At 33.5% G+C, this 12,031-nt stretch overlaps 2 protein-coding genes across 2 annotated transcripts in view; one reads left to right on the top strand and one right to left on the bottom strand.

Moving 5' to 3' along the window:
* LOC108909643 (glucose dehydrogenase [FAD, quinone]-like) overlaps positions 1 to 5,255 on the bottom strand; it is a 17,660-nt gene extending 12,405 nt beyond the window's left edge. Inside the window, exons 1-3 of the mRNA XM_018714030.1 lie at positions 5,049 to 5,255; positions 4,184 to 4,344; positions 597 to 929 (exon numbers count right to left, since the gene is read on the bottom strand). Of these exons, the coding sequence (XP_018569546.1) occupies positions 597 to 929; positions 4,184 to 4,343 (493 nt within the window). The 5' untranslated portion in view covers position 4,344; positions 5,049 to 5,255. The remainder of the gene's footprint in view (positions 1 to 596; positions 930 to 4,183; positions 4,345 to 5,048) is intronic.
* LOC108909647 (flotillin-2) overlaps positions 1 to 12,031 on the top strand; it is a 309,055-nt gene that overhangs the window by 25,891 nt on the left and 271,133 nt on the right. The window lies entirely within an intron of this gene.

Genomic DNA, 12,031 nt, shown 5'->3' with positions numbered 1-12,031 from the left:
TGTTTTCGTAGTAGCTGTAGTCGCCCAGGTGCATCGAGTGTACGAAGTGGTCGGTTATATGTCAAATACTAACCTGGCGAGCTTGAACCTGAACTTGGCAACGCTGTTCCTTTAGCCGACAACTGTTCGTGACATTACGTTACAAAATTTTCCGAGCATCCGGGCATCGGCAGGGCAGCCCTCGTAGCGGGAGTTATGGGTTGATTTCCTTCATTTTTAAAAGTCGAGTAAAAATTTTTTTTTCCGATTTTCTGTCTTTATTAAGCCTTCCGAATACGTGGTTAAAATTAATGACATTATGACTGAATCACCCTGTATAGTCAGTAGGATCCAGCATCATTACTTGGCTCACCACTTTTAATGTAATTCACGTGATCGGTTTGCACAAGGAGACAAAATGTCAGTTAATGATATCGACACTTTGCGATTGAACTTGTTTCATTATAGGTACTATGTATACAGTTTCTTGAAACACACTTTTTCGTTTACAGAAACGCAATTTGAATGTCCACGAAAAATTTTACACGATTTTCAGAAATTATTTAAACAAATTACAAATTAGACAAAATACTGTTTGCATGTAAATTGCGACCTACCTAGGGCTTCCCAGCGACGGAAATCTTCGGGATTGCCCCTGGTGTAGATCACGTAGTTTATGACGGTGCTGCCTCCGAGCGCTCTGCCTCTGGGCCAGGAACACCTGCCCTCCTCCATAGCCCTGCAGCAGTTGTCCTGCTTCTCCATGGTGTAACCCCAGTTGTAGGGGGTAAGCTGGAAGGCTGGTGCCAGGAGGGGTACCAGGGTGAGGGGGTTGCCCCTGGAGCCGGCCTCCAAAAGGAGAACCTTCCATTTGGGGTTCTCCGAGAGGCGGTTGGCGAGGACGGAGCCCGCGGAGCCCGAGCCGACGATAATAAAGTCATAGTGTGCGTCTGAAATTTCGAAATATTTATAAATAGTCCAATCAAATTACTTTTTCAGGTGCCAAAAAATAGTTCAGTAATTATTCAAAATATGTAAAAATTCCGTAGAATCCAATGAACTACTTTACCCCACCTGAATTTTTGGGCTTCATTTTGAAGATGGCGTCCAAAGTTCGCGAAAAACAATTTTTTTATTTATAGAAAATACTAAACATTTTAGAAAAAAATGTTTCACACAAAAGTTGTAGGAATTTTTATTACGGATCGTTGATCGATAAATAAATTAATTAGTTATTGCTAAAAATCGCAATTTTTTTCAAATAGCTGTATCTGTTTCAAAAATAAATATTTTTTTATTAAACTTGGTGAAAGGATAGCTGTTGGTGAGCAAAATAAAATGATCTTTTCAAAATTGAAAAATATTTTAAAGTTTTTGCAAAAATCGAGCTTTTCGAAAAAAGCGTTTTTGTAAAATTCCCATAAATCATAAGCCGCCACATCTTTAGGAACGGGGTTGGGCTTAAAGTTTTCTTTAATAATTACACTATTATATGTAAATATTGCGCGAGCCTCAAATCGATTTTAAATATCGCAAAAAACGATCGAAAAGTCGAATTTTTTTTTTTCGGGACCATAAAACTGATTAACTTTTTGATTTCAATTCGTATTAGAATGTCGATACTGCCATTCAAAAGTTAATATTTTTTCACGAATTTAAAAAAAAAGTCTGTCCTACCACCAACAGGGGCCGAGAAAAATGTTTTTTTTTTTCGAAAAATCGCCGCGACCTCATTTATTAATATTAACGGGTGAAATTTACACATATTATAGTTGAATACTTGTACTTCAATATAAAAAATAGTCCGCAACGATTGGTCCCATTTTCTTTCATTAAACTTCATTTTTATGGGCCCCGTATATTGCTTATCAGATATGAAATTGTATTTACATAATGTTACCTGTCTTATTGAGATAAGACTTATTGTTAAAACGATTTGAAATGAGCAGTCTAATTAGAAGGAGGATTATGAATTCTATAATTTTCCTATACAAGCTTGTTAACAATGGTATGGATTGCATTATGCTTACCTCTGTTGTTAGCTACAGAGTTCCTAGAGCCAACGCCAGATCTAATAATTTATTTGTTGTTCCCTACTCCCGTACTAATATTTTGCAGCGGTCTCCCTTGTATATGATGCTAAGAAATTACTGTAACATTGAAGAACGGCTGGATATATTTAACTGTACGATTGCGGATATAAAGCGTGCTTACGCATTTTAAGATCTTTGTTTTATTCTTATAACTCATGTTTTATTTTTGTCTTTCATTGTGTAATATTTGTTATATCATTGTTATTTATCTTATATTGTTTTGCCGTTTTTTTTTTTTAAACTATTTTTGATGTTCTATTCCGTTTTTATTGTCTCTTTTTATACCATTTTGCTGTTTTATTGTAATTATGCTACTTTATGTTACATATTTTCTGTTTCTATTCATCCTGTAAAAGGGTTCTCATCCCGTTGGATGAATTAAATTAAATAAATAAATAAATAAATAATAAAATATTAAAAAAAGAAATCATGTTAAACAGTAGTAGCGAAGAATGGAGGCCTAAGAAACGTTAAAAAATAAATTAATATAATTTTCATACAATCAAAAAAATAACTGATTGTATACTTTTATTTACAAGTTTAATAAACCAAGAATTTTTCTATTTTCCGCCTTTTTATTTCTTCAACTAACCGACATTACTTTTATTATTTTGTTATCTCAATAAGATACGTATCATTATGAAAATACAAATTCATAACTGATAAAAAAGCTTTATAAAATGTACATGAAAAGAAAAAATACCCGTAGTTCGTTAAGTAGGATCGATATATACAATAGTATATAGTATTGCAGTCTTCTCCCTCCGCTAACCGCGCGTATGAACGTTTCGACGAGCAAGCAATATACGGGACCCATAAAAATGAAGCTTAATGAAAGAAAACGGGGCCAATCGTTGCAGACTATTTTTTATACTGAAGTACAAGTATTCAACTATAACATATGTTAATTTCAGCCCTTAATAAATGAGGTCTTGGCAATATTAAAAAAAAAAAAAACATTTTTCTCGGCCCCTGTTGGTTGTAGGATAGACTTTTTTTAAATTCGTGAAAAAATTTCAACTTTCGAATGGCAGTATCGACATTTTGATACGAATTGAAATCAAAAAGTTAATCAAAGTTTTATGACCTCGAAATACAACCGATTTTTCGATAGTTTTTTGTGATATTTGAAGTCGATTTGAGGCTCGCGCAATATTTGCACATAATAGTGTAATTATTAAAGAAAATTTTAAGCCCAACCCCGTTCCGAAAGATGTGGTGGCTTATGATTTATGGAAATTTTACGAAAACGTTTTTTTTTTCGAAAAACTTGATTTTTGCAAAAACTATATTTTTCAAATTTGAAAAAATAATTTTATTTTGCTCGCCAAGACCTATCCTTTCACCAAAGTTTCATAAAAAAATATTTATTTTTGAAAGAGATACAACTATTTGAAAAAATTGCGACTTTTAGCAGTTTTTTTGCAATAACTAATTTATTTATTTATCGATCAAAACTGGCTTGGGTTTATTCAATCCGTAATAAAAATTCCTACAACTTTCGTGTGAAACATTTTTTTCTAAAATGATTAGTTTTTTCTATAAATATAAAAAACTGTTTTTTGCGAATTTTGGACGCCATCTTGAAAATGAAAAATTCAGGTGGGGTAAAGTAGCTCATTAGATTCTATGGAATTTTTCCTAATTTTTACATATTTTCAATCACTGAACTATTTTTTGGCAAAAAAAATTAGATATTTTCGACAATTTGAATAAAAGTTTGATAAAGTTCTCAAGTACAACCTTAATGTAACCGTTGTTGAAAAAACAAATGCAGTCATTTTTTGTGTGTCTTTTTTTATAGAAAGTGAACCTTGCACACATACGTTTTAAATAGCTGTACAGTATACTGTGTTATAATTTATTGATTTCTTTTCTCGGAAAAAAAATTAGTAATTAAAAGTCAAATTTAAAATAAATAAGACTTTTTGATTGATTTTTTGTTGAGCACCGCTGACTACTACTGCACTTAGATATTGACTAGCATAGTTAAACTTTTCATGCCTTGAGTAAAAAAATATATAATATCGGCGTAAATTAAAGTATACATATGTATATGTTTAAGGTTCACCCTACTGTAACTTTATGCAAACTCGCAAAAAACTTCTTACCAATGAAACTTCCAAATCTAGGATTGTTAGTAGCGGCTTCTTCCGTTGGATCCACTGGGGGCAACGCATTTAGTAGCGTTGGTGGTAAATTTATTGTTAAATAGGTACTCATCCCGGAGAAACGGTTTAATAGTAGTAAAACTACTAGAGGAAAAACCATTCTTCATGAAAAAAAAATAAAAATAAATGTATTGAAGTACCTATTTACTTGATTCTAGTTGAAATTAATTATTTATCCGTGTAGACGGGAACGCCGTACTTAACATTAAATTTATAATTTATTATCATTGATGACCTTCATACAAAAATAATCTTAGTGGATAACCGTGACCAAACGAATATGTCCTGAAGCTAACAAACTATGTCAAGAAAATTTTAATGTTAAATCTCAACAGAGCAGCAAGGGTATAAAAATACAAAAAATATCTGATTGTGAAATATAGTAGAATATTCGTGGTTCATTTATATCGACAAAAAAATATTGATACGCGTTTATATGTTTCTTCACTGTACCAGTTACACAAGTTTTCATCGGGGTATGAGATAGTTTACTAGCTGACAATACGTTCAGAATTAGGGAAAAAAGTATGTTTTTACTTCTTACGTTTATAATCACACCCCGTAGAATGCTTTTATGAAACTATTAACACATGAATGAATCAAAATCGTTGAGTATATTTTGAAAATTCTCGACAAACAGGAAAGGCACATTCTCGTGTTTATGGATACCCATGGGTGTCCATTTTTTCGTCATCTTTCGCTGCGAAAAAATAAAGGAATTTTTGTATTTTAAAATCTGTTGTTTATTTTATAATCGGCGTTGATGATTAGTTGCTTACGATTATAAAAATAAGTATTAACTTACGTTTTAACTGATTCACATCAAATGAGGAACTGAGATTCAAAACCGTTAGACGTAATTATTTAAAAACCCGTTAATTAATTTTTCATTGCGTAATTCATTAGGCTGATAATTATCTTTCACTTTAATTTGATTTTCACTAATTTTTCTCTTCCTCGACTACTGCAGAAAAAAGAGTACCTGATACGAAACCTACAATTCGATGAGTGATTTGACTGTTATGTCTCACCCATGTACATGGTCGAATTTTAAAGGAGGATCAAGTTCGACGGGCATTTTTTAGAGTATTCGAGTATGATTGGCGAACATGTTTTGCAAAGGTCATCGTTTCATCTGTCTCTGTTTTACAAGGTTACGTTTACAACTATATAGTTAAATACAAATTTTTCGTTAAACATCCCTGGAAATATACCATACTGTAAAACTTGCTCTCTTTATTGCATATGAAATTATAATTACTAATGAATTACGTATTACTATAATATAGTGTCGCTTTTATTGCGTTCTTACGAAGGTACCGTGCACATTTTTTAATGTCTGTATATCTTTTTTATTATGTCTGCCGCCTTCTCTGCAATCATAATCGAGACTGCACCCACGTGGCCCGAAATGGTGACAGGGATGACGCTCGCATCTACAACCATCAATTTTCCTACTCCATGTACCTGCAGAATAATAGATCGCTGTTATACGCATACCATAATAATATGAGATCTTATCACCTGCAATTTTCTATCAACCACTGCTTTTTCGTCCGAGGTAGGTCCCATTTTGCATCCTCCCATGTAGTCGTTGAAGCTCATGGTCAACTTCTTGACAGTGCATTTCCAGTATTTTTCAGAGTACAACTTGAACTCGTCGCAAACTGGAACGGGATACAGAGCTGCGTCCACCTGAAAGTTTATGTCAATACAAATGAAAAAAAAAAAAAACAAAAACTGGCGCTTACATCTGCAAATTTTTTTGTTTTTACCAGCTTCTCTACAAATTTAATCGCAACCACCATTTTCCTGAGATCGCTTGTCGCCGACAAATAGTTGGGTTGTATGATTGGATCTTCCTCGGGATTCTTTGATCGTAGTTTTATAAATCCTTTGGATTTGGGATGCAAGAGTATAGGAAAGATATTGGCACCTGCAATCGACCAATATTATATTGTTATGATAATGTGTGTGTACGAGAGTATATGTTAGCGCCAAAAAAATTTTATTGTTGTGATATCAATTTGGTTTTGGTGTATTGGTGGTTGTATACCTTCGCCCTACCTAGCTCTAGACTCCTCTCAGTAGTCGGTTCTATTCACTATATGCTTTAGCAAGAAACCACACACAATCACAACTATAAATACAAAAGGGTTATTAATAAATGAATTTATTATTGTTTTGTTATCTATATGTCAAAATTTGTCTTAAACACAATAGTCAATATTTTGAAGTATTTCACACTATTTACAAAACCTTAAACAAGATATTATATCGATACGACCGTTATAATTGAATTTCATGTATGACTGGTTGCATACATTAAGACATTGACATTTTATCTTATACCTTCTTGTTTAACAACTGGTTATTTTTTTCTAAGATTAATATTTAATTTTACAAAGATTGGCCAATTTTGATTATGTCTGATATATTTAAATAAATTTGTTTAATATGGAATTAGTGACTTGCTAAACTTTTTATATACTAACTTCTTACTTTTGAAAATCTGTATCAAGCTATTTCGTATACGAATTTTGCTTTTATTATAAAGGTACCTTTTATACGTATTATCGATAATGACTTGTCGACTGATTTCTCTCCTTTACTCTGCTTGATTGTTTTCCTTAATTCTTGTCTATCCTATCTCGCTTCCTTTCAGGAACCTATCGACTATGCTGCTTTCTTACTGGTCTCCTAGTCCCAGCTACTGATGTGTGGTTTTCTTACTGTTCTCCTGGATCCTGCTACTGATATTCCGTTTTCTTACTGGCCTCTGGAACCTGCTACTGCTATTCCGCGTTCTTTCTGTCTTCCTGGACCTTGTTTGTTGGTGCTCCGCTTGTCTCGTATTTCTTGGGTCACTTATTTTACCACTTGGTACTTTTAAATTCTTGATTTCTCCTACTTGAATCTTTTTACACTCTCTCGCTTATTAACTGCTTATATTTCTATAGGTTTTCTTTTCTTTCTTCAACAACTGTCGTTTTTCAAAATTATTTCTGTAACTAATCAATAATAATCTATTTTCTTTTTTACTATCTTGATTTTTCTTTTCCTTCTAAAGGCCTTTCCACATATCTTTTAACGTGCTATTTTCCTCTTGTAATTCACTTCACTTCACTTTCTCCTTTGCACTTATACACCCTATTCTACTTTCTTTACAATCAATTTTGCCTTATACTTCAAAATATTTCTTATTTTCTAACATTATTTGACCTTTCTAGTGACTACTGAATTCCTTGTGGATCCCACTTTAAATTTGACATTTTTCTGACATATCCTTTTAATTAATCTTCAAATTGTCTTTCGATTTTAATATCTTTTATTAACTCTTATTCTACCTTATTTTTTAACTATTTAATCAAACTCTGGCATTTTAACTTTTGTTTGCTATCTACCAATTCTGCATTTTAATTAATTTCAACTATATTTTTCTTATAACATCTTGGCATATGCTCCAATTTACTGACATGATAATCAAGTCCGTAATAAATTTTGTAATAATCATTTCAACCATTGCCTTTACCGCTTTCTCTTTTAAATAAATATTTAATTTAAATTTTACTTTTCTCTCGTTAATCTGGTTTCATCTCAATATATTTGTAATGGTTTTTATATACAAAAAATGTAAATGAATTGAACATACAATTGCGCTGTACCTACATTGTGCGGAAATATATGTTTGAGTTTGAGTGTATATTTTCTTTTTGCGATGATATGTGTTATTCCCCATCCTTCATATGGTTTTACTACATCTGACGTAAATATCCGAATAAAAATATGATCACCCGGTATGGTGTTACATGGCGTGTATAGGGAACTGTGCTTGTTGTTCAGTGTGATGTAATTTTACATAAAATTTGTATGAATGTACAGCGATGATGTTTACCTGAACTGAAATTATAATACCTATAAATTCCACTACGTTTTGGAAGCATTTTTTGTAAACTCCTCCCGCCATGTTGGTCAAAGTTTTTAGATCTTTGTTGAGGATGTTGTTGGCCAACAATATCTCGACGTCTGGGACATGCCTCTTGCTCATGTTCGTTTTGATGAATCCGATAGCTTCTATACCAACAGGGCTCGACGCAATGCTTTTTTTCCGGCAACTACAACAAATTTTTTGAAGGGATATTAAGTGCGTTCGCGATTCCTACCTATTATTTCCAGTGATGGAACTAGATCGAGTAATGTTGATCGGCAAACTGGTCAGGTAATTGAGTCCGAAGTAGGCGATGTGGTCTCTAACACCTAATCCAACCGACAGGTTCTGGATCACGCGTATACCAAGCTTCTCCAGATCTGCCTTTGGACCTAGGAAAAATAATAAATTAATCAACCCATAGCGTCTCTACACAACACTGATACATTTGTGACTTTTGTGACGTTTTAGGTGTTGTTCTTGGTGTTCATCATGGGTGTGAATAATAGCACAGAACAAATTCCATTAAATGGATTTGCTTAAAAAAACAGTGTGTTTCAAATTGGTTTGTTGACGGGACTTGATTGAACTATTTACTTCATATACAAGTTGCTTTAGTAACTTTAATTATTGTAATTATTATGTAGATAGATATTATACAGGGTGTAACTAAATAAGTGTAAAACATTTAAGAGGGTGATTCCTCATCGAAAAAAAGATAGAATCTTTCATATAAAGAAACTTCATTGGAGCATCCCTTGTTAAGATACAGCCCCTTAAAGGGGGTACATAAAATTTGTTTAACAATTTTTTTCACAAGCACTAAACAAGTTACAATATTGAAATTAACCTGACATTTTCTACTACCAAAAAGACACTTAGCCAGTAATTTATTTGGTTTACCCCATGGTTGTAAGGGGTGGAAAACGCAACCCCTAAAATTTATTTCCAACGTAATTTTTTGTCTTATTATTTTTTTACCATTTAAAAATTTATTTCCGATAGCCTGTTTCATTCTAAAAAAAAATGTCTCTTGAATTTTTTGCCCAAATTAAACCAGTTCGCAGCAAAAAATTATTTTACGAACAAGATACATATCGCCATAAAACGAAAATACGAAACTAATTTATCTAGTAGGCCGCCATTAGCGATACTGACAATTAAATTGGAATCAAGCTGTCAGTTTGTAAATTTTTGAAATTGAAGTAATACTAATTGTGTATTGTTCTGTTCTTAATTTGTTACTTTAATAATTCACTTGTTATTAAAATGGCATACACAAATGAGGAAATGGCTGATATGCATTACGTTTACGGTCTGTCGCAGGGGAATGGGTTAGAAGCTTCTACAAGATATGCTGAAATGTATCCTCAACGGCAGCATCCTTCACATAGAATATTTGTCTGACTTCATCAACGATTACGTGAATATGGTTCATTCAACAAAAGAACGCAGGATTGTGGTCGCCATCGAGAAGTAAGAACACCACAGCTTGAGGCAGCAGTACTTAATTTGATAGAAGAACAACCTACTACCAGTACTAGAAAGATTGCTTTCCAGCTAAATGTTGATCATATGACGGTATTTCGAATTTTAAAGGAACATCTCTTATACCCTTACCATCTGCAACGAGTACAGGCACTGTTACCGCGAGACTTTCCGAACCGTCTTGAATTTTGCAATTGGATGCTGGAAATGATTAGAAGAAATCGTGACTTTCTGAAGACGATCGAATTCACAGACGAATGTAGTTTTTCTCGGGACAAGATTATTAATTTTCATAATTACCACATATGGGCTGATGAAAACCATCACGCTATTGTCGAAACTAACCATCAAGAACAGTTTTCTCTTAAGGTGTGGGTCGGAGTTATTGGGGATTATTTAATTGGGCCTCATTTTCTACCTCCTCGATTAAATGGTGAGGCATACGTTCAATTTTTAAGAAAAGTGCATCCCCCCGTACTGCTGGAGGAAGTTCCTTTGGGCGTCAGAAGGGATATGGTTTTTATGCATGATGGGGCTCCCGCCCATTTTAGTCAAGTAGCACGTCAGCATTTAACTGAAACATATGCAAATCAGTGGATAGGTCGAGGAGGACCACAGAATTGGCCCGCTCGATCCCCGGATCTCAATCCTCTGGATTTGTCTACTTGGGGCCATTTGCAGCATTTGGTTTATCGTACTCCTGTTCGCGATGTAGAGGACTTAAGAAACCGCATTATCGATGCGTGCAGGGTAATTAGAGAGACTCCAGGAATATTTGAGCGAATACGTGGCTCAATGCGCCGACGTCTAGACGCATGCGTAATGTCTGAAGGTAGACATATTGAACATTTACTATGATTTCTACATGTTGTATGTTTTGTTATTATTAAATTAGTTTTGATTATTCCCCTTTAATCATTTAATGCAGGTAGTAACTACAAAATAACAGTAAATCCAGTCCGCATTTATGACGATGTATCTCTGTAGTTGTTCGTAAAATAATTTTTTACTGCGAACTGGTTTAATTTGGGCAAAAAATTCAAGAGACATTTTTTTTTAGAATGAAACAGGCTATCGGAAATAATTTTTTAAATGGTAAAAAAATAATAAGACAAAAAATTACGTTGGAAATAAATTTTAGGGGTTGCGTTTTCCACCCCTTACTACCATGGGGTAAACCAAATAAATTACTGGCTAAGTGTCTTTTTGGTAGTAGAAAATGTCAGGTTAATTTCAATATTGTAACTTGTTTAGTGCTTGTGAAAAAAATTGTTAAACAAATTTTATGTACCCCCTTTAAGGGGCTGTATCTTAACAAGGGATGCTCCAATGAAGTTTCTTTATATGAAAGATCCTATCTTTTTTTCGATGAGGAATCGCCCCCTTAAATGTTTTACACTTATTTAGTTACACCCTGTAAATGTAATTATTTATGGTATAAATATTTTTAAGTACTTACTCCAAGGCAACTAGTAAGCAGATTTGTAAACATTTATAAAAATATTTAAAAATTTTCAACAGTAATGTGGCAGAAGTCGTGTTAGTTTTTAAATTTGATTTATGTTTGCTTGACACGATTATATGAATATTTAACAAAGTTGTAGTAAAGTTAAATATTTACAACAGTTCGAATACAATTTGTTGGTATAATAACGTATAACGTAAAATGTAGTTGGTCGTATTTTTTTTTATAAATTATTGTCATCAGTGCTACAATTGTGTAAATTTCTAATATAATAATTATTGTTTCCGTGTGCACCTATTCCAGAAAGCAGCAGTAATTTAGAAGAACCCACGACACCGGCACTTAAAATTATCTTCTTCCTGGCCAACGCCTTGTGAGTTTTACCATTCCTCAGATAGACGACTCCTGTCGCCGTTTTGTTGTGGTCTGTTATCACTTTCGTGACTTGGGCGGAAGAAATTATAACCAAGTTGTCTCTTCGATGGCGTACCGGACTTAGAAACGCCCGATATACGCTATGCCTCTGTCCCCTGAGCAGATGAGCCTTTATCTTCCAAAACCTGATTTGTTTTTTCCCGTGGTAGTCGTGAATGCGGTAACCTGGAAGATATAAATAAATTATTATAGTCCATTGAAATGAAGGCTGAACCTCCATTTTTTCCTCTGTCGATCAAACCTGGGCGCAGATATGTTTTCGACCCTCAGGAATCCGAATCCGCAAAAATTTTTGATCTAGGTGGTCAGGAAAGGGGTCAAAAGGTCAAAAAACCGTAAAAAATAAGGTTTTTCGCAAATATCTCGTAAACTACGGCAAGTAGCAAAAAAATAATTGCACCATCGTGTTCCCAGGGAAATTTTACATCGATTTTATGCTATTGCTTATTAAAATTAAATAAATTTATGTCAT

Source organism: Anoplophora glabripennis, unplaced genomic scaffold, assembly GCF_000390285.2.
Source record: "Anoplophora glabripennis isolate ALB-LARVAE unplaced genomic scaffold, Agla_2.0 scaffold529, whole genome shotgun sequence".
In the NCBI taxonomy this organism is placed as follows: Eukaryota; Metazoa; Arthropoda; class Insecta; order Coleoptera; family Cerambycidae; genus Anoplophora; species Anoplophora glabripennis.
The sequence above is the reverse complement of the archived record's forward strand: the minus strand, read 5'-3'. Positions and strand labels throughout refer to the sequence as shown.